Source organism: Sus scrofa, chromosome 10 (genome assembly GCF_054392235.1).
Source record: "Sus scrofa isolate SSC_HxYL_T2T_F1_AM1 chromosome 10, Sscrofa_HxYL_maternal_Yorkshire_Landrace_v2.0, whole genome shotgun sequence".
Taxonomy (NCBI): Eukaryota; Metazoa; Chordata; class Mammalia; order Artiodactyla; family Suidae; genus Sus; species Sus scrofa.
In genome coordinates this window covers 58,126,820-58,148,424 of record NC_139392.1, presented here as the reverse complement: position 1 = coordinate 58,148,424, position 21,605 = coordinate 58,126,820, and the positions used below count along the sequence as shown (strand labels likewise).

General features: G+C 43.6%; 1 protein-coding gene across 18 annotated transcripts in view; it reads right to left on the bottom strand.

Moving 5' to 3' along the window:
• The window catches only part of FRMD3 (FERM domain containing 3), a 407,701-nt gene that overhangs the window by 111,277 nt on the left and 274,819 nt on the right, over window positions 1-21,605 (bottom strand). For 13 of the 18 annotated variants that reach the window (XM_021064660.2, XM_021064662.2, XM_084979808.1 and 10 more), the window contains 2 exons: window positions 9,511-9,589; window positions 4,036-4,133 (listed from right to left, as the gene is read on the bottom strand). In XM_021064660.2, the coding sequence (XP_020920319.1) occupies window positions 4,036-4,133; window positions 9,511-9,589 (177 nt within the window). Of the gene's footprint in view, window positions 1-4,035; window positions 4,134-9,510; window positions 9,590-16,790; window positions 16,828-21,605 lie in introns of all 18 variants that reach the window. The other 5 variants (XM_084979813.1, XM_084979814.1, XM_084979812.1 and 2 more) reach the window with 2 other exon arrangements.

The window sequence follows — 21,605 nt, the reverse complement described above, 5'->3', positions numbered from 1 at the left end:
TCTTCTTGGCCTTGATCTGTATCTGCTTTGTAGATAGGATCATCTGTGCCATATTTTAGATTCACATATGAGGGATATCCTCGGGTATTTGTCTTTTTCTTTCTGACCTCACAAAATAATTCCATTGGTAGCAACATGGATGGAACTAGAGATTCTCACACTAAGTGGAGAGGATTCTTTCTAAAGACACTTGAGATACAGGACATTACACCTTCAGAATCAGCTCCTTTGGGAGCCTTCCCTGACCACCCTGGCTGGGTGTGGGGCACTCCCGGGGGCAGAGCTGGGACCCATGGGTCCCTCTATTTAGACATTACCACGAACATCTTCCTGACTGTCTGTTCATTGTCTGCTTCCCGCCCCTGACAGGGACTTCACATGGCAGTGCCTGCTGCCCAGAACTTTTCGATAAATGTTCTGAGAACACATGAACAAAGAAATGGATGAGACAGGGAGTTCTGGTCGCAGCTCAGCAGAAATGGATCCGACTAGTATCCATAAGGACGCAGGTTTGATCCCTGGCCTTGCTCAGTGGGTTAAGGATCTGGCATTGCTGTGAGCTGTGGTGTAGGCTGCAGACACAGCTCAGATCTGGCGATGCTGTGGCTATGGGGTAGGCCAGTGCCTATAGCACCAGTTCAACCCCTAGCCTCCATATGCCGTGAGTGTGGCCCTAAAAAAACCAAAAAAAAAAAAAAAAAAAAAAAAAAGAAAGAAAGAAAGAAAAAGAAATGGATGAGGTAATGAACCAACCACCCTTTTCCATGGACAGAGATAAGGTATACACTGGGGCAATTCAGGCAAGGGCTCTGGTTCACTTAACATATTGAGAGGAGAGCTTACTGTGTGCCAGACATGGGAGGAAGGAGGTGAAAAAGACCTTCAGTCCTATTTCCATGGAATTTAGATTCGACATAAGGGGCAATGCCTAGTCAGCCCCCAAACAACACAATGAGATAATTTCAGATATAAGTGCTTAAAAGACAACAAAACAGGGGCATGAGAAATAATGATGTGTGGAGAGAGGCTACTAGATGCAGGGTTTATTACCAACCAGGCAAAGGAGATTCTTGTTCCTTAAGAAAAGTCAGTGAGTCAGCCCCCAGCTGAAAGGGATAGGGACAGATGTAATATGGAGAAGGGGAATTTTCCCCAAATTTCTGATTAGTTCAAAAATGGATTGCAAAATCACCTTTGAGACCCAGGTGAAGTTCTCAAACAGTCCACAAGGGGTTGTATAAGGCTCTAGAAGTCTCAGGGTCACTCAGTGTCACTTGAATGGGCATGCTCAAGGCTTGGTAAAATTTATCTTTAATATTTTTCTCAAAGTAAAACAATACATAGTAGTAGTCCAGGAAGACTTCTCGGAGGAAGTGCCATCTGACTTCTGAATATCTAGAAGGAGCCACACACCCACCGGGATTGAACACACCAGGCAGAGGAGATAAGAAAATCCTGCCATGATGCTGTTTTTAGAAGGAACAGAGAAGATATGTGTACCAAGAAGTGATATAAAGAGATCCCTATGGTTTTATGTGTGTTTGTTTTGCAATTTGTGTTACAAAAGACAATGCATCACATGTATTGAATATGCTCACTGTTTTCAGAATGTACAGATAGCGAAACTCTGGGTGGCTGCCTGTTTTATATGCCCAGAATATACTGAAGCTCAAAACATGCTCCTTCAAAGAGCACTAGCAAACTAGAAGTCAATAAAAAGTCACATGTCCTATGCTTTCTAATCACTCACTCCACACTCCCTATCACTCTCTGTAAGCATAAGCAGTTCTGACAAAGCAGATCTTTATCTGCATTTGTAATGATCTCTAGAACTGCTGTAATATCGCCCCGAGCAGCAGAGAGAGGACTTTATGAATCCAGCTTTTACTGGATTTGCTACAAATGGCCCATGGACATGGCTGCTTTTAGAGCTGAAAGGTTTTTGGATTTTTTTTTTTCAGGCCTTCCAGTCCATTTCCATCTCTCCTCTCTGTGTGTACAGTTAGTGCTAATAGCAACAAGGAATAAAATATAGGGCCTGAATCTCTGGATGGAGCCTTTGTGGCTTTATTTCAAACATAAAACAGGATGGAGAGTTTCCCATTACAGATCCACACTGAGCTTGTCCTTGGGGAACTGACCATCATTCACTAATGCCTAAATGCATCCTGAAATCCTCTTGTGCCAGACTGCTACTCAGATTAGCATTGATCTGCTTTCCCCTTATGGAAGACAGTGCCTCTAACCAGGAACTTGCAGACTTCCCAGGGAAGAAGACCCACGGGACCTGAACATCCCTGAGCTCCATGTAAGAGAGGCAGCTTTCAGAAGCACACACTCTGCCTCGGGGTAGGTGGAAGAACTATTTCCCACCAGGGTATCATTGTCATTCTGACTTAGAACTTGGATATCTCCACGGGTTTCAACACTGCTGCCAAAATCTGCCGAGGGGAACTGGGATGCTCCCGGGGGAGGGGAGAAGCAACACAGACTTGAATTCTCAGAAAGCACACACAGCTTTGTCCTGGGAGCAAGTTCACAGCACAGAGCATCCTGTGGGGGCAATGGTGAGTGACAGTGAGACCTACCCAGGAGAATGATGGGTGTCCCTCTTAAGCTGTGAATGAAGCTTGGAATTGTGATCAGAGAGACGATTGTGCCCCCATCATAAGCTCCTTTGTTATTCCAAGACCCTATAAAGGTGGCATTGGTCACTTGGTAATCTCTCCCTCCTCCTTTCCTGCCTCCCTCTCTCTCCATCCCTCCTCTCTTCTCCTATCTCCCCTCCCCACCTCCCCTTCTCTGTAAACATCTCATCAGCATTCATGCCACCTGGGTCCCCCCAAACAGGTCCAGCTGCCTCCCAACTGGCTCAGGGGAACAGAACACCTGAGCAGTTCTTCACTTGGGTCCAGGGCCCAACCCCATGGTGATGCTTTGCCTTGGGCCCTGCCTTCCTGTTTGTTTGTTTGTTTTTCCTCACAGGTGGAAACATCCAGAAGCCAACCTTGTGTCCTATGCACTTCCTGCTTCCCACTGCTCTACCCTCTGGGGCTTAGGTCTCATGAAATCTTCGCACAGCAAGTGAAGGAGGTATGAGCATCTCATTCAATCCCTGATGACACTGAAGCTTAAAGAGTTTAAATCATGGTCTGCGGTGAAACCGTCAGGAAAGGGGAGTATGGTTCAAATGGAGGAATGACAGGCTGTGAGGCTGGTGCTCTCTTCACCATGCTCAGTGGCTGGAGAAGCTGAAGAATTAGACCCAACTGCATGTGCCAATATATACACATACCACTCGTGTGAATATATATGTACAAATGTTTCGACACTTCACTGCAAATGTTTGAAATGATACCTGTTTGACACCTACCTTCCTGGACATAGATTCTACCTCAATATACCCATCATGCCCTGCGCCTGGCAGGGGTCAGAGCTCAGTGCCTAGAACACCCCATATCCCTTCAGAGCTTTCTATTTTTTTATTTTTATTTTTTGCTTTTTAGGGCCGCACCTGCTGCCTATGGAAGTTCCCAGGCTAGGGGTCCAATCAGCTGCAGCTGCTGGCCTACCCCACAGCCACAGCAATGTGGGATCTGAGCCACATCTGCGACCTACACCACAGCTCACGGCAACCCTGGATCCCTAACCCACTGAGCAAGGCCAGGGAACAAACCTGAATCCTCAGGGATCCTAGTCAGATTCGTTTCTGCTGTGCCACGAAGGGAACTCCCCCTTCAGAGCTTTTTATAAAGTCACATGTTCTGGCCCCTTTGAGAGACTCTGAGCTCAACCTGGGGACCCCGAAGAGCTCTTATAGAAGCCGCTGTCACCACCCAGCCCAGCCTTCTACTAGGATCCCACTGGTTTGGGAGGGAGGAGGAACAGGGGCTCCATTGCCAAGTACCAGCCCTGCCTGACTGCCAACCATGACACAGGCAGGATGGGAGCAGGTTGGGGAGGAGGGAGGCTCTGAACAGCACAGGCTCTCCTGTCCAGGACAATGTGGGGGTGGGAAGCCATGGCCACACTTACCTTGAACGATGCAGGCACCCAGGTAGGCAGCATCTGAAAAGGAGCAGAGCAGTCGACCATGGAAAATATCCCTTTTAATCTGCAGGTACAGAAGGTACCTGCAAAACAATAGGAGAAAGAGTCACCCTAAGTTTTGGCCGAGGTCTCAAGAAGGGACTGTTCATGCTCCATCCCCCGCGGTTACCAGAGCCCCACCCAAGCTCCTCAGAGGGGAAGCAGAGGAAAACCAAGTTCAGAAAATCTGAAGTGTCAGGCAGCTTCCCAAACCTGGTGTGTGGCTGGCCCTTTCCAAAGAGACATGGGAAGGACCAAGGGAAGCCACAGGGCCCAGCAGCTACCACCCCCTGCAGGAAGTCCCGCACGATGAGAATCATACCCCCGACACCAGCTCCTGAAGCTCAGGCTGCCCAAGTTCTCTGTGAAATGAGTCAGGAAACGGGCTTGGTATATGGAGACCAGGCTCCAGGGCAGACAGACTCATGTTAATCTTTTTTTTTTTTTTTTCATTTTTAGGGTTGCACCCGCAGCACATGGAGGTTCCCAGGCTAGGGGTCAAATCGGAGCTGCGGCTGCCAGCCTACACCACAGCCACAGCAACGCCAGATCCGAGGCGCATTTGTGACCTACACCGCAGCTCAAGGCAATGCTGGATTGCTAACCCACTGAGGAAGGCATGAATCAATCCTGAAAAGACTTGGTTTTGAGGCCAGGAAGCCAACATATCCCCAGCTAGAGCTGGCCTTGGTTTAGAGTCCTCTCCCCTCTCCAGGGACAGCGATGGCGAACTCTGGTGACCACAGGGCCAGGCAAGCTTGATACTGAGTGACATGGGCTGGGGGCGGGGGTCGGGAAGCAGAGTGGAGCACTGGCCCCCTTGAAGGGGTCACCGCCGTGCAGCTCCAGCCCAGCGCCCCCAAGGAAGACAGCCCCACACCACCAGCTTTTCCAGAGCATCACAGAGACAGTTTCAGAAGTGAAATCCTTTGCATTTTAAATGTTACAGCAAAATCTATTTTTGAAAACACTGTAGTGCCAAGCGAAAAATATGCATGGGTCTGATTGGGGGGTGAAGTAGGGGATAGGCAAGTTTGCAGCCCCTGGCTCAGGTGCGACTTGTCACTGTCCCCTCTGTGCCTTCATGCTGGTTAAGCCTTCTTCAGATCTCCTCATGTTTCTTAGTCAGGTTGATTTTTTTCACTGAAGGCTCAGGGCTGGGGTCTATTGTTTCTGATTAAAGTAATTCTGCAGATGGGTACAGATCCTGTTTATTTTAGAGTTTAAGTCTCAAAAAGCAAGCTTTTAAATTTTTTTTTTATTTTTTTCTTTCCAGGTACTTGGGGCTCAGTGGGGCACCACCAACTGGTCCCAGTCACTACCTTGGGGCTAAAGTAACCTGATTTTTTTTTTTTTTTTAGAACTTTAAACTTCTTTTCTCTTTTTCTGGCTATACCTGTGGCATGTGGAAGTTCCTGGGTCAGAGATCAAACCCATGGCACAGCAGTGACCCAAGCTGCTACAGTGACAATGCTGGATTCTTAACCCACTGAGCCACCAGGGAAATCCTCAAGTAACCTGATCTTCATTCGGCCTGAGAAGCCTCCTGCACAACCCTGCTCAGAGGGTGTGACTGAGGTGCTCAGATGACTCAGGTGCTGCCACCCACCCCAGGGCACTGGAGCTCAGCATCTCGCAACACACAGAAGCACCGAAGAGTCCAGCACTCTTGTCTGATGAACCTTTATCTCACCATTGCTCTGTGCCATGACAGTATCAGGCACTGGGGACACAGTGGAGGCTCAATGATACTCTCTGTCCCCAACTCTATGGAATTGTGTGCAGGACATGAAGAAATTTCTCATCTGGAGTTTGTGTGTATTTTGTCAAAGAACAGTATGACACTTGGTAGACAAGGGCCCAGAATATCTCCCTAAACTGCCGCCTCTCACACTTCAGTGAACACGTGAATTGAGATGCTGTGAGAAGGCAGATTCCGGTTCAGTGGGTCTGGGTGGGGCCCAGGAGTCCACAGTTTTAATAAGCTCCCCCGAGATGCTGAGCTGCAGGCCCGTGGACCACACTTGAGTAATCAGGTTCTAAACCAGAGGCTCTCAGCCTGACTGTACATTAGAATTACAGGGGTGGGGTGGGGGGAAGGCTTTTAAACAATATCAGTGTGGACCCCACAGCAGGCCCAACTGAATCAGAATCTGGGTCCTCACAAAAACAAGTACATGAGTGTTCACAGCAGGATTATTCATAACAGTTGAATCATGGAAACTGCCTATATGCCCATCAGCTGACGAAAGGACAAAGGAAAGAAACATATCCATCCAGTGGAATATTATTCAGCCGTAAAAAGAGGGAAGTACTTACTGATTCATGCTACAACACAGATGAACCTTGAAAAAACCCTGCTAAGTGAAAAGCCAGACCTAAAAGGCCACATATTGTATGATTTCATTTGTATAAAATTTTCAGAAGAGGCAATTCTATGGAGATAGAAATGTAGCTTAGTAGCTGCCAAGGGCGGGGGAGGGGAAACTGAGGAAAGGACCACCTTTGTGCTAGTGGTGATCAAAATATTCTGAAGTAGATAACAGTGACAGTGGCACAAATTCATGAATATACTAAACCCATTGAACTGTCCACTTTAATATCTGCTGAAAGAAACAACACTTTTGAAAATCCAATTGCTTTCGCATAGCAGTTCTTCGGCCTTGACATGCTTTAAAATTACCTGGAAGGGAGTTCCCGTCACAGCTCAGAGGAAACAAATCTGACAGGTATCCAAGAGGATGCAGGTTGGATCCCCAGCCCCACTCAGTGGGCTAAGGATTGGTGTTGCTGAGAGCTGTGGCGTAGGTTGCAGATGCCGCTCGGATCCAGAGTTGCCGTGGCTGTGGCTGTGGCCTGCAGCTGTAGCTCTGATTCGATCCCAAAGCCTGGGAACTTCCATATGCTGCAGGTGCAGCCCTAAAAAGCAAAAAAAAAAAAAAAAAAAAAAAAAAAAAAAAAAAATTACCTGGAGGGCTTATGAAAATACAGACTGAGGGCCCCATCCCAAGTCTGGGGCAGGGGTCAAGTTCCCAGCTGCTGCTGCTGCTCATCCGGGGACCTGACTTGGAGGACCATGGCCCTCAACCATTCAGAACACCAAATCACACAAATACTTGAAATGATGAAATCACTCTCTCTCTTTTTTTTTTTCTTTTGGTCTTTTTAGGGCCACACCCACAGCATTTGAAAGTTCCCAGGCTAGGGGTTGAATTGGAACTGCAGCCGCCAGCCTACACCACAGCCACAGCAACACAGGATCCGAGCCACGTCTGCTACCTACACCACAGCTCACAGCAATGCCAGATCTCCAACCCACTGAGTAAGGCCAGAGATCGAACTCACGTCCACATGGATATTAGTTGGGTTCGTTACCACTGAGCCATGATGGGATCTCCTGAAATCTCTCCTTTCTTAAAGACTAAACTACCAGACCAAATGCCATCAAGTTTCTTTTCTAAGTATGGAGTGTATGTATGGAACAAAGCATTTTTCCCAAGTTTTGGTGAGATTAGTAGTGAAAATAATTATTTACTGATGAATGAGAAGTTTGGGTTCTGATCCCATAACTCAGAATGTGAGTTTGACAAAAGCTTCCTGAGAAAAGAAAATCAGCTTTTACAACAGCTGAGTTTTGGGCTTTGCTCATAATAGTGAACTCTAGAGATAATCACAGATTATTATGGATTTCACATAATCCACTGAGCCTTGCAAATGGCTTCAGATTCAGATACTCATTTTTAATACAATAGCCACCAATAATAATAAAGATGATGATATATTTTTCCTTTAGTCTCACCCTTCCCTTCATGAAAGAATTAAGCAACAAAAATACAAGAGCATCTGCGGCAAACATTATTATGTCACCATTAATAATAAGCTTCTCTAGGTAACATGAATTTAAAAATGGTTCTAACTAAAAAATTTAAAGCCAACATGCTTTTATTACATTCAGTTGTATATAGCACTTAGAAAAGTCACAGAAAGCTAAAGGATTGGAAGATGAATTTGTAATTGAAGAGATAAAAGAAGGATTAAAAAATGATTTCAAATGTCCTTTTTGGTAAATATTTTTGTTGGTTTGCTTTTTTTTTTTGCTTTTTAGGGCCACAGGTGTGGCAGAGGTAGAATTGGAGCTACAGCTTCTGGCTCTCCCCAGGCTAGAGGTAGATTTAGAGCTACGGCTGCTGGCCTACAACAAACACAGACACACCAATGCCAGATCCAAGCTCCGTCTGCAGCCTACACCACAGCTCATGGCAATGCCAGATCCTTAACCCAATGAGCGAGGCCAAGGACTGAACCCACATCCTCATGAATACTAGTTGGGTTCTTAACCCATTGTTCCACTATGGGAACTCCCTGAACTGTATGCTTTGACATGGTGAAAATAATTTACCTTATGTGGATTTTACCTTAATTTTTTTTTAAAAAGCCACCAGCCACAAAGCATCGACCACCACTTATAATGTCCATTATCTACTTCTCCCTCCTTTCCACACACACACTCTCTCCCACTGCCAAGTGCAAACCTCCACCAATGGCGACACACAGGTCAATAACAGAGAACAGCTCCATCCCAATGTCACCTTCTGCCACTGCAGTGGAGCATTACTGGCTAATGACAGAGCCCAATATCCAAGAGCCTAGCACATGCCCCCACACACAATGGTCAGAGGCACCTGCCTTTGCTTCTCTGCTGTACTCGGACCATGCAGATTATTTTGAAAGATAACTAGACACGATTATTTTTTTTTTTCCTGGTCACCAAATCAGAGCCTCATTAAAGGCTAAGCACACACAGGCTCTTCTCCATCCACTGAGTTGGCCATCCTGGTACCCCGCTCAGCTGGCATTGGCTATGGCTGTTCACAGAAGCCAAATTCCCAGAAAGGGGACTCTTTGCACGTGGTCCTGGCAGAGGGAGACCAGGAGGGAGGAGGCAGGAGAACCGCAAATGGCAGAAAGTTAGGCTAAGGAGGGTCTATAAGGAGATAGAAGCCAGCCCAGGGGGTTGGTCACTTAGCAAGCAGAATGCGGGATGACACACAGTCCATTCTGTCAAGGGATCTCTTCCCTCCCAGGGAAGCTTAGATTCAAAAGACAGGTCTGGGGGCCTGCGCTAGATCTGAATTTGCCATCTCCTGAAGACAGTTATCTTCTCTTTATTTTTAGCATCCCCCGCCAGATGTCTTCAGAGAGCACCTCCTCCTTATCCCCACTGCTTTTCTGTGCAGTTAATTACACTCCCAATGACAAGGGCTTGAAAAATCCCCAGACAATTAACAGCAAGAGAAACATCCCAAGCCGGAACGCTGAGCTGAGCGCTGGCTTGGTGGAGACACTCTGCTCTCGAGAGGAGTAAGACTCGGGGGCCCTGGCTGGCTCAAGGTGCATGTTCAACATACAAACAAAAAATACCTGGTGAGCTCTTCTTTAATCTTCAAGGGTTCGTGTGGGTAGAATTTCACTCTAAAGCACATGGTGTATGGTGGATGAGCTGAAACATCATAAAGAAAAAGCATGAGAAAAGCAGCAAGAGACCATGGACTCAAACACACACAGGAGACTCAGCCATGAAGCCTAGCTTGGGGGGAGGGGTGGTCTTCTGAAAGAACAGATATTATGCCCAAGCAACAGTGACCACGGAACTCAATGGAAATGCGTGACAAGACGCTGAAAGCAGACACGGGACATAGGCAATCTAGTCAGGACACCTTTCCACGTCACAGCACTTTCCTTCTTTCTGGGTCATGGCTTCAAAATAACATTTTCTCTTCTGATTCTTCCCACCCCCTTCTGAGAGATAAATTTTTCATAAGTACCATTCAGGGTTTTGGCCCAGTGAAATATCTTTTAGCCTGTGAGGTGGAAAAATGTCATTGCACATGACTAGTTTTCTGAAAGGGATGAAACTTTTGAACTGAAATCAAGATTTGAAAAATGGAGTCAGCCATACATAGACCCTACTTTGTACAATTGTTGTATTATCTTAGTGTTATCTATAAATGAGGCAGTTTTTAGCATGAAAAGAAACACATTTACAACTTCTTGCTTTATCTGAATCAGGATAGCACTATGCAGACTGAAATTTTGGTTGAGATTCATGATTCTGGAATGTTCTAACTGCATTAAAATACCCAGAACTCAATAACAAGCTAAGAGGATTCTATGGGATTTCTTTCTCTTTCTTTCCTTCCTTCCTTCCTTCCTTCCGTCCGTCCGTCTGTCCGTCCTTCCGTCCGTCCGTCCTTCCTTCCTTCTTGCTTTCTTGCTTTTTAGGTCTGCACCCACAGCATATGGAAGTTCCCAGGCTAGGGGACAAACTGGAGCTGTAGCTGCTGGTCTACACCACAACCACAGCAATACGAGATCTGAAGCGAGTCTGTGACCTACACCACAGCTCACAGCAATGCCGGATCCCCGACCCACTGAGTGAGGCCAGGGTTTGAACCCGCATTCTCAGGGATACTAGTCATATTCATTTCCACTGCACAACAACAGGAACTTCCTCTAAAGGATTTCTGATACCTTTAATTATAAAACCACTGTTTACACTTGCAATATTAACGTAGAAAATGCACACTAGTAAGATGCATTCATATTTCAGTTAGTATATAAAATGAGCATCTTAAAACCAAAGATATATAATGGTTAGTTAGCATTATTATTTCTATGTATCTGACCTACTCAGTCATTATTTGCCTCTGTTGCTTGGGATCAGCTTTAAATCTACACTCAAATGTGAAAATGAAACAACATCCTATTCTCCCCCAAATTCTCTTTCATAATAAGCAGGGGTTAAATTGCCGGCCAAATTCTACAACTATTCTGTATGTAGACACATTCTTTATGTAGAAAGGGCTATCTGCATCAAATATGGGTGTATAATGAGGATAATTTAATATTCTTTAAAAATAATTCTTTAAAATAGTTTGAAAGAAAGCATCCAAATCATAGGAAAACACCACAGCATCTTGCTGGAAATCTCAGCAGAGGAAACTGATTAAAAATACACCCACCCAGACACACAGATGGCAGAACCCTCCATTCAATGCTCTACTTCCCTACCAGAAACTAGTGAATTTCTTAACTGAGTTGGGTGCTCCTAATCTGACCCTGTGTTCCTTAGATTTAAGAATGGGAACATTTTCCTGGAACACTAGGAGAAAATGGACATCTCTTATACAGCAAAGAAACCATGAAGAAAAATACAAATAATTCTTATTGTGATCTTTCACAATATCTGGAAACTCAGTTTTGACTCAAAATATTTTATCTGTACGTATTCCCCAGACTTCTTTTAATTTGCTTAAATCACCACCTCTACAGAATGAAAAGTAATGGCATTTTTATTAAATTATAAAACCTTTGGAGGGTTCTTAATAGAAAAGTTGAGATAGTTTTTATAAGAGCAACAGAGCAATAAAAAAATGAAAATGGCATAAAAGGGAAGACATTTTTCTTTCTCTTTCTTTTATTAAAGTTTCAAAATCAATACATGTTTAAGCACAACCAATGAAGCTAGTGAGACAGACAGATGATAGATGATAGACACATAGATGGACGATTGACAGACAGATGACACTTTCTCTTTCACTTTCGTTCACTTCGTCTCTATTCCTGCCCCTTCTGTCCCCACCCCACCCAAAACTCTCCAAGCACTATTAACAACCAGGTTATCACTATTCTTCCCCACTTTTGCCATCCTCATACAAAGCATATGCCAACATGATTCCATAGGTAATTTTAAAATATAATTTATTCTCACAAAATGAGATCATACTGCATAGGGTTCTCTTGCTTTTCTCATTTAACTCCATATCCTACCCATCCGTCTAGGGTAGCAGACATAGACCTAACTATGGTCTATAATAACTGCATAATAGTTCATATGATACATTAGAATTGACTCAAGTATTCTTTTTAAATCATCATTCAGGCTGTCCTGAATGCTTGTCTTATAATCTATATATACAGAGAGATTATAATACATAATCTACATATATGAATTCCTTGCATTATAATCTATAGATGGATAGATGCATGTATTTTTATTTCACATATCATTAAATATTTTAAGTATCATTAAAGACAGATATTTTAATACAGACTCCCAATATTTAAATCTGAGGGAATAAAATGAACTGAAGGCAAATAGGATCATAGAAGGTGGACCCAATGAGAGCTGTCATTTTCTCTTCTATCTGGTCAGCGTATCTGCTTGCCATGCCCTAGACTGGCTTCAATAGATATCTGAGATCACTGGATTCAAACTGGTACTTGCCTTCTTCCTCAGGGGACATGAAGGGAGGTTCAGAGGCAGCTCCCCAGGCTACCATCTTTGAATACCCTGCCTGTAGGAAGTCATTCCACCTGGCCATCCTTGTTCTAAGACCTGGGGGTCCAGAATGAGCTAATGCTTTTCCCACATGGAGAGCCCTTCTGTCATTTGAAGACAGCACTTCTGGTCCTTCTGAGTCTTCTCTAAAATAAACATCCCAGTTATTTTAACTGCTCCCCCTATGAAACAGTTGTGTGCCTTCGCCCTGGGTATATTCTTATCTCATCTGTGTTTCCTCACGCACGGGGGCCCAGGGGTTGTCACAGGTAAGGAGACCATCACCAGCCTCACTTTGGACATAGTTGTTGCTCCTCTTCAACAGCCTCATCTCAATGTCAATTCACTCTGAGTTTACAGTAGACCAACAACCGTAATTCTTTTCATATATGTTGTTGCTAAGTCATACAGAATCACTAAGCTCCTGGCATCCCCCTCCATTTCCTGGATGTGGTCATGGAAGAAATCAATACAAGGTACTAGTGACACACTCACCACTAGACCCCTTATCAGAGAAGAGATGAGAGCGGGTAGCAGAAAAATCAGGAGGTGGCACTCTTTAAGTCTGAAATTTTCTATCCTTTTTTTTTTTTTTTCTTCCATCATATATACCCCTACCCTGTCTTTCCCTCATATTGATCTGGCATCATTGACCCCATGTTGCCAATAAAAGCAAAAGTTTTCCTTGACATGACCTTGACATAGTGAACCACAGGTAGCACCAGGGACCTGTGCCAACAAGAAGCTCAACCTCAGCACCTGAGCCTGACAAAGCTACTGTGGCAGCGGCCTTCACCTTGAAGAACTCACTGAAGGCTCTGGCTGCACAATTATATTATAAAACATGGGGTGGGAGAGGTTGGGAGTTTGGGGTTAACAGATGCAAACTGTTACCTATAGAAGAGATAAACAACAAAGTCCAGGAGTTTCCTGGTGGCTAAGGATCTGGTGTCATCCCTGCTGTGGCTCAGCCCACAGCTATAGCTTGGGTTGGATACCTGGCCTGAGAACTTCTGCATGCTGTCAAAAAAAAAAAAATCCTATTGTATAGCATAGGGAATTATATTCAATATTCTGTGGCAAACCATAATGGAAAAGAATTTGAAAAGGAACGTATATAAACTGAATCATTTTTCTGTAGAGCAGAAACTAATACAACATTGTAAATTCAACTGTATTTCAATAAAATAAAATTTTTTAAATTATAAAGCAAGTAGTTAAGCTAAGAATGCTTCTTCACAGATTGGAAGAGACATAAACAGATAAATAAACCCCCCTACACAAAAAAAATGTTGATCAGTTATGGATGATAAGATTTATGAGGGTGTGGGCCTGTACGTCTTGTTCAGCTTCTTATCCCCAGAGCTAATTATTGATAAAGATTGACTTTCTGTCTGTCTGAATGAATGAATTATGATCCCCAACTTTTTTTTTTTTTTTTGGCTGCCCCATGGCTTATGGAGTTCCTGGACCAAGGATCAGATCCCAGGCACAGTTGCCACCTAAGCTGCAGCTGCAGCAACACTGGATCCTTAACCCATTGGGGATGGAACCTATGTTCCAGCGCTCCCAAAACACAACTGATCCCATTGCGACACAGTGGGAACTCCAGTGATCCCAACCTTTGAGGTAGATGTGAAGGCAAACAGCCAGGCCCAGCCATCACATTCATGCCATCAAAGTATTGGTTTAAAAGGGCAATAATCTGAATACTACAGCATTTTCTAGGACTTAATAGTTTGAAAATCTCAGGTCCTACAACTCAGCCTCTGTCTTTCAACATCTGGAACAAATTCAGGGACTCTGGAATTGATTAGAACAGCCGCTTCTATCAAGAGGATTAATTAATTCCATTAACAAAAAATTTTTGAGTCCTTAATAGGGATCAGGCACAGATTTAGACGTGAGTACAATAAATTCTGTCTGTATGGAGGACACATTCTAATGGAGTGAAAAGGTATAAAATCAAAACAAATGAGTGAAATATATAGGATATTTGGAGGTCATAAAAGCTATGGAGGAGAATAAAGAATTAAGAGGTGAGAGAAGACCAGCCCTGCCTCTTTCCTCTTCTTATCTCCATGCAACCAAACCTACAAGAGTGAATGAAATTCTCTTTACTACCTTCTAGAAAACTAAACAAGGGGAGAAATACAATTATTTAAAAATTTAAATGGCTAAACAAGAATGAAAAACCTCTAGCCAGGCTCACCAAGAAGAAAGGAAAGAGAACCCAAATAAACAATATAAGAAATGAAAAAGGAGACATGACAACCATCACCACAGAAATGCAAAAAAAACCCTAAGAGAACACTATGAACAATTACATGCCAACAAATTTGACAACCTAGAAGAAATGGACAAGTTTCTAGAAACATACAGCCCACCAAAACTGAATCAAGATATGGATAATTTGAACAGACTGATTATTAAAAGTGAAATAGAACCTATAATTTAAAAACTCCCTACAGTGGTGTTCTCTTGTGGTGCAACAGGTTTAGGATCCAGCACTGTCACTGCAGTGGCTTGGGTCCATGCTGTGGCATGGGTTTCGATCCTTGGCTTGAGAACTTCCACATGTCAGCCAAAAAAAAAAAATTAAAAACTCCCTACAAAAGTCCAGGCTCAGATGGCTTCACAGGCAAAATTTCCCAAACATACAAAGAACTTATACTGATTCTTCTCAAACTGTCCCAAAAAATTGAAGAGGAGGGAACACTACCAACAAGATTCTATGAAACCACCATTACCCTGATACCCAAACCAGACAAAGACACTAGTAAAATTTTAAATAATTAAAACAGCCCACCAACATTCATTGGTAGTGGTTTGGGGTCAAAAGCCCGGCTTTGGAGCACCAGAAGGCACCCATACCAGCTGAGTAAATGCTGGAAAATGAGTCTTCCAGGTTCCAGCTGATAACCAGCAGGTGCTATCCTGGGTTGTGTCCAAGGTCAAAATCCCCTTGTGGAGATACGCCTACCCCCTTCTCTTGGCAGCTCTCTGTTTCTGCCATTTCAGCATCCATGTCTTCTTGTTCTTAAGCTACAGGGAGAGAGGAATGACGTGGAGGACGCCTCTTATCTGTACCAAACATCTGAGGCAGAATCAGAGTTGGAAATGACTGATGAAGGAGCTACCTATGGAGTAGGAAATACCTGGCATGGAGGTAACATGGAGGCAAGAAAGCCCACACTCTGCTTGGGGGCCCTTCCCTGACAGTGTCACAATGAATAGCCACAATGTGCCTTTACTAGATCAGGCAGCATGGTCACCCCATGGTGGACAACAACATGGTTCATTTCCACAGTCGTACTAAGGCTTTGACATCAGGGATAGAAGCACATGGGATGGTGGGAACTTCAAATCCCCCAGGGGGTGAGTCTCCAAACTTCTAAAGGGACTTCCAACAGTGACCTCGAGTAAGCCACTTAACGTCTCTGTTTCTTGCTTTGGGGGAGGGGATAGCACCAAGGGCCATGCCAACCTTCCCAGAGGTATTTGGACAGATCCAATGGGCTCTTGGCATGTGCACGTGACGCAATATCCCAACAAACAAAAGCACATGTTTAGGTTAACACTCTACCAGAAAAGATGGAAAGGGGAGGCTGGAAACAGAAGTGAGGAGACGGAGAAGCTTGAATTGCACTCAAGTCAACAGCTGAAAAGCATTTACTCAGACATCTAAGTGCCAAAAATGAGAGTACCACTGAGGCCCAGAGAAGAGGGGGGAAATGCAAAAATCCACTTAAAAATGCCGGGAGCAGGTTTTTGCAATGTTCAAAACTGTACTGAGAACAGCAGGGGTCCTGTCTCAGCCCTCTGGTACCTGGCAGACAGGGGCTGGGCAGGCCAAGCGTCACAGCAGGGCAGCTCGGTGGCCTCTTTGTATCAGCAGATCCCAGGGAATTTGGGTGATCTGTTCATAGTGAGAACATGGGGAGAGGAAGAGCCACTTACGAAGCAGAGACAGACTCTCTCAACCCCACTTTGAGACCTTTTCCAGAAATGGGGATATGAAAGGATGAGGTGAGCAGGTTCCCTAGTGAAAAATGAGAAAAATGACTTCCTATTTTTAACCAACAACCATCCTCAAATCTTTGTGACAACAAGTAAGATTTTTTTTTTCTCTTTGAAACATCCTTTAGCAGCATTCCTTAAAACACGGTGGTCTTTAGTCATCGTAAAAAAAACATAGAAAGACAAAAAATATAACTTTGGGAATATACACATAAACTCATGATCTCTCTCATATATAGCCTGATTGATAGCTATGAAAAACTTTCCCAAATTCCTTTAAATAGCAGTTAAAAGCATAGTCAGTGGCTCCAGCAGGCAGATGTTAGGGCAATACCTATACCTGGAATATGTTCTTTATGCCTCCCTCCTCTGGGACTCTATTGGGAAAAAAAAAAAAAAAAAGTATGACCAATTTGTCAGACTTTCAGACTCTGGAGAAATGTATAAAAGGGTTTGGCATTGCAGAAAGGATCTCTAACACCCGGCAAATTAAGAGGCTTACATTCCAAAGGAACCCAAATAGGCATTAGGGGTTTCTGGTCTATTGAGCACAAGTGAAATCCTTTTATTCTTAACCAAAGGAACACTGTCCCCCTCTTGGGTCTTTCCAGGGACTTTAGAGTGCAAGCTGAGGACCACATGCTGCCTCTCCATGGGGCAACTGGGACACAGGTGAGCCTCACTCACAATGAAACAGCTTAGGAACTGCCTACTGTTTCTGCGCATGCGCAAAATGACAGTACCGAAAGGGCAAAGCATGACTCACTCATTCAATGAACTATAACTCTTGGGATATGATCAAATGAACCATCCACACAGAACTGCTCTCTTAATGACTGCTCTCTTCTGGTTGGAAATGATTACGATCACTCAGCGACAACTGTTACTATCATTCATCAACAGCAGGGACAGCCCCTCCTCCATCATTCTTTTATTGAAACAAGAAGCAGCCTCCAAGGTGTTACGGGTACTGCATCGCCTCGACTCCCAAAGTAGAGATTTGAAAAAGAAATTATTTAATTCCTCCTCCTCCTGTTACAGCTCTGTCTTTTGCTTTAATCCGCACATAGTCGCGCCCACACACGCATACACAGTAAAGTCAACTCTAAGCACTCTCAGGGGGAATACCCCTCATGACTCAGCGGTAACAATCCGACTAGTAGCTATGAGGATGTGGGTTTGATCCCTGGCCTCTCTCAGTGAGTTAACGATCCTGCATTGCTGTGAGCTGTGGCATGAGTCGCAGACACTGCAGCTGTGGTGTAGGCTGGCAGCTATAGCTCATATTCCACCTCTAGTCTGGGAATTTCCATATGCCTCCAGTGCAGCCCTAAAAAAAGGCAAAACAAACAAATAAAACAACAACAAAAAAACCCCCAAAACAAACCAAAAAAACCTCTTATGGGATACAGGAGTGCTGAGCAGCTGCCTCACAAATTTCTTCCAGGAATTTTCAAACTGCCTGTGCTGCTCAGGAGATGCTCCAACAGGGACTTTGACATCCAACAGGTCTAGTCTCAAGTTCACCATCTGGATAAATTGCTACAGAGAAACTGAAACTCTCAGCTTCCATTTCCTCATCCGTAAAATGGGAGATAATAATGGAACCAGCCACCTAAAGTAAGAATCTGTAAAGTTTCTCTGGAAAGGGCCAGAGAGTAAATATTTTTCACTCGAGGTTGCTGTTTCAACTACGCCCCCCTCCAGCTGTTGAAGTGTGAAAGCAACCACAAACAAGATGTAAACAAATGGCATGATGAGTTCTAATAAAATGCTGAAATCTGGATTTTACGTACCCTTCATTTCTTACAAAATATCAATTATCTTTCCCTTTTATTCCTCCAACCATTTACAAATAGGAAACCTACTCCCAGTCTGCAGCCATACAAAGCCAGGTGGCAGGTCACATCTGGCCAGGGGTCTGAAATAGGAACCACCATGAAGATGAGAACTACTACTGATGTCAAGCACTTGGCAGGCTGCCTGAGACCTTCGTATTCAACTCAGAGGAGTTATTGTTACTCTAGAGGTTGAAGAAAAAACCATCATGGATGAGGTAGAGCCCTTCAACTTGACCTCAGCCCTCTATCTCGGTTCAAAGGGTATAAGGGGGACTGTCATTCATCAGGAAGGAGTGGGAAAAAAACAGACATGAAATAAATACATATGTGAAGAGATATGTGATAGTCCTGCTTCTAAAGAAGAGCTTCACTATCTGGGACTACGGTACAGTGACCTGAGAATTATTACCCCCAAAGTTAGCAAAAGGACATGAAACCAAAGGCAAGAGATTCAGGTACCTACTTGCTACAGATGTTGTGTATCTAACTGGCCCCTCTGGCATCATGTTGGTTGGTGTAAATGAACAAGTAGTCATAATAATTCTAAGAGCCAGATGCATTTACTTCTGTATCATAGTCCTGAGATATTTTTACCATAAAGTTGCATGCAAAAATGAGACATTATGAAGTATTTCCAACCAAAAGGAAACAGATATGAATAAAACTTTCCTAACCTGATTGACCCACATCTGAATTACCTCTACTAGTCATTTTTTAAACGATTTTTATTTTTTACATTATAGTTGGTTTACAGTGTTCTGTCAATTTTCTTCTATGCAGCAAAGTGACCCAGTCACACATACATGTATACATTCTTTTTCTCACATTATCCTCCATCATGCTCCATCATAAGTGACTAGATACAGTTCCCAGTGCTATACAGCAGGATCTCATTGCTTATCCATTCCAAAGGCAATAGTTTGCATCTATTAACCCCAAATTCCCAGTACATCCCACCCCTTCCTCTCCCCCTTGAAACCACAAGTCTGTTCTCCAAGTTCATGAGTTTCTTTTCTGTGGAAAGGATCATTTGTGCCATATATTAGATTCCAGATACAAGTAATATCATATGGTATTTGCCTTTCTCTTTCTGACCTACTTTACTCTAGTACTAATATGCCAAGCCTGGAATCTCTTAGTCCTTTATGGTTATCATTCAGACTTTTTATGCTGCCAACACACATGTAGTTTTGAATTATGTACCCCATTATGAAACACAACATACCTGAAGGAAGAAGGAAGCCCTGAAATATCTCCCTGGTGGCATAAGGGCTTCTGCCCGACAATGCAACTTTCCTCCACTAGTCCCACCATGTTCCCTCCTTCTCACAAGGAGTGTTGGGCCCTCCCTGAGGCCCACCATGGTACCTAATTAAAATGACATCAATGTCACTGCCATCCATACCATAAGGATAGGGTCAAAAATTAGAAACCTGTAGCTTATCAAATATACACATCATTTAGAATTGCACATTATAAAAGTAAGGGTTTTTTTTGTCCTTACTTTTGTTATCATTATTTCTTTCTATGCTGGGAAATAAAAAGCACAATGTGGACATTATTTATAGGCCCAAACCATACAGGCTTTCTGAGTGACATATCAAAAATAGACATTTTTTGGAGTTTCTGCTGTGGTGCAGTGGGTTAAGGATCCTGTGTTGTCTCTGCAGTGGCATGGGTTCAATCTCTGGCCTGGTGTGGTGGGTTAAGGATCCAGTGTTGCTGCAGCTGTGGTGTAGGTTGTAATTGCGGCTTGGATTCAGTTGTGGCCTGGGAACTTCTATATTTTATGGGTGCAGCCAAAAAAAAAAAAAAAAAAAAAGGAAATTGCCAAATCTGGGAGAAAAAAAGAGCCAAAACTACAGAGCTCTGAGTGGAATAAAAGAAACCTGTTTCCAAAGCTAGAAATAAGTATTGGAAACATGAAAACTAGAAAGAGCAAAAGCAGCCAAAGCTAAACCAAAAGCACTTGGGGACTTAGTGTTACATATTTTATTTATGCAGTGGGTTTTGTTCAGATGTGTGTGTTTTGCTTCCTTGTTAAAGAATGCGTGTGGCAGTTTAAATTCTTTTGCCTGCTCCCTAAAAGGAGCATTTTGAGTCTAGTCAACAAGCATTTATTATGAACTGATCACATGCATAGCTTTGTAGTAAGCTGTGGACTAAGGAAAGAAATTTTCTAAGCTAAGTCCTGGGGATCTGACTTGGTGAGAGTATATAGCCATGAGGACAATGAGCTAGGCTGCCCCAAGAGGTCTAGAGATGAAGTTACTGTCACTATAGGTGTGTGGAGAAGTAAAACGTGTGAAGTTTTTCAGTTAGAATCATACGATCAAGTTCAGCAAAAAAAAAAGAGAAAAAGAGAAAAAGAAAGAAAAAACACATACACCAAGGAGGAAAAAATAAGCCACAAAAAAGAAGGCATGAAGGTCACCCAAAGAGTAAACAGAAATGCTTGAAAGGTGTGGGTGTTCTAAATCAGGGTGCTCCGCACAGTGGGCTGGGTAGTGTTCCCACAGATTTAATATCCTCCTGAAACCTCAGAATGTAACCCTATTTGCAAACAGGGTCTTCAAAGATATAACTAATTAAGATGAGGGTATACTGGGTTAGGGTGCGCCCTAAAGCCAGTGTCTGATATCTTTATAAAAGAGGAAAACACAGGGAGAAGGCAATGGGAAGATGCAGGCAGAGACCAAAGTGATGCAGCTACAAGCTAAAGCTGGCCAGCAAGCAGCAAGAGCTAGAGGAGCCTTCAGAAGGCACATGGCACCTGCTGACACTTTGATTTCAGACTTCTAGGCTCCAGAACTGTGAGGATAAATTTCTATTGTTTTAAGCCAGCCAGTGTATGGTAGTTTGTTATGGCAGCATTAGGAACTAACATACTCAGCAAAGAACAGAATTGGGAGTCAGGCATCCAAACTGGCCTCGTGAATGGATATGGACCTGTGGTGTTCTCCTATTCCTGACCCAGAGTAAAGTCTACACTCCCAGTACTCTCTTGTCTAGGCTACAGAGGAAGGTATGCTAACTATTGACAAAATCATTTAGCAGCAAGACAGCTCTTTATTAGAGTATCCTCAAGAGGTGCTGGAAAGCTACCTAAAAACTGAGGTTTCACAAATATCACCGAGACACAAATTACACGCCATCTCAGGTTTCCTTGAAAAGCCATCATAACTACGGGAGGGAGCCCTGAAGACATTAGCAGCAACTTGACTCAACATTGCTCTTATAGATACATCCAATCCATGTATTATACAGAGGATGCAGCTCCTCCCCACCCTGATTTGCATGCAGAAGCCATGTCC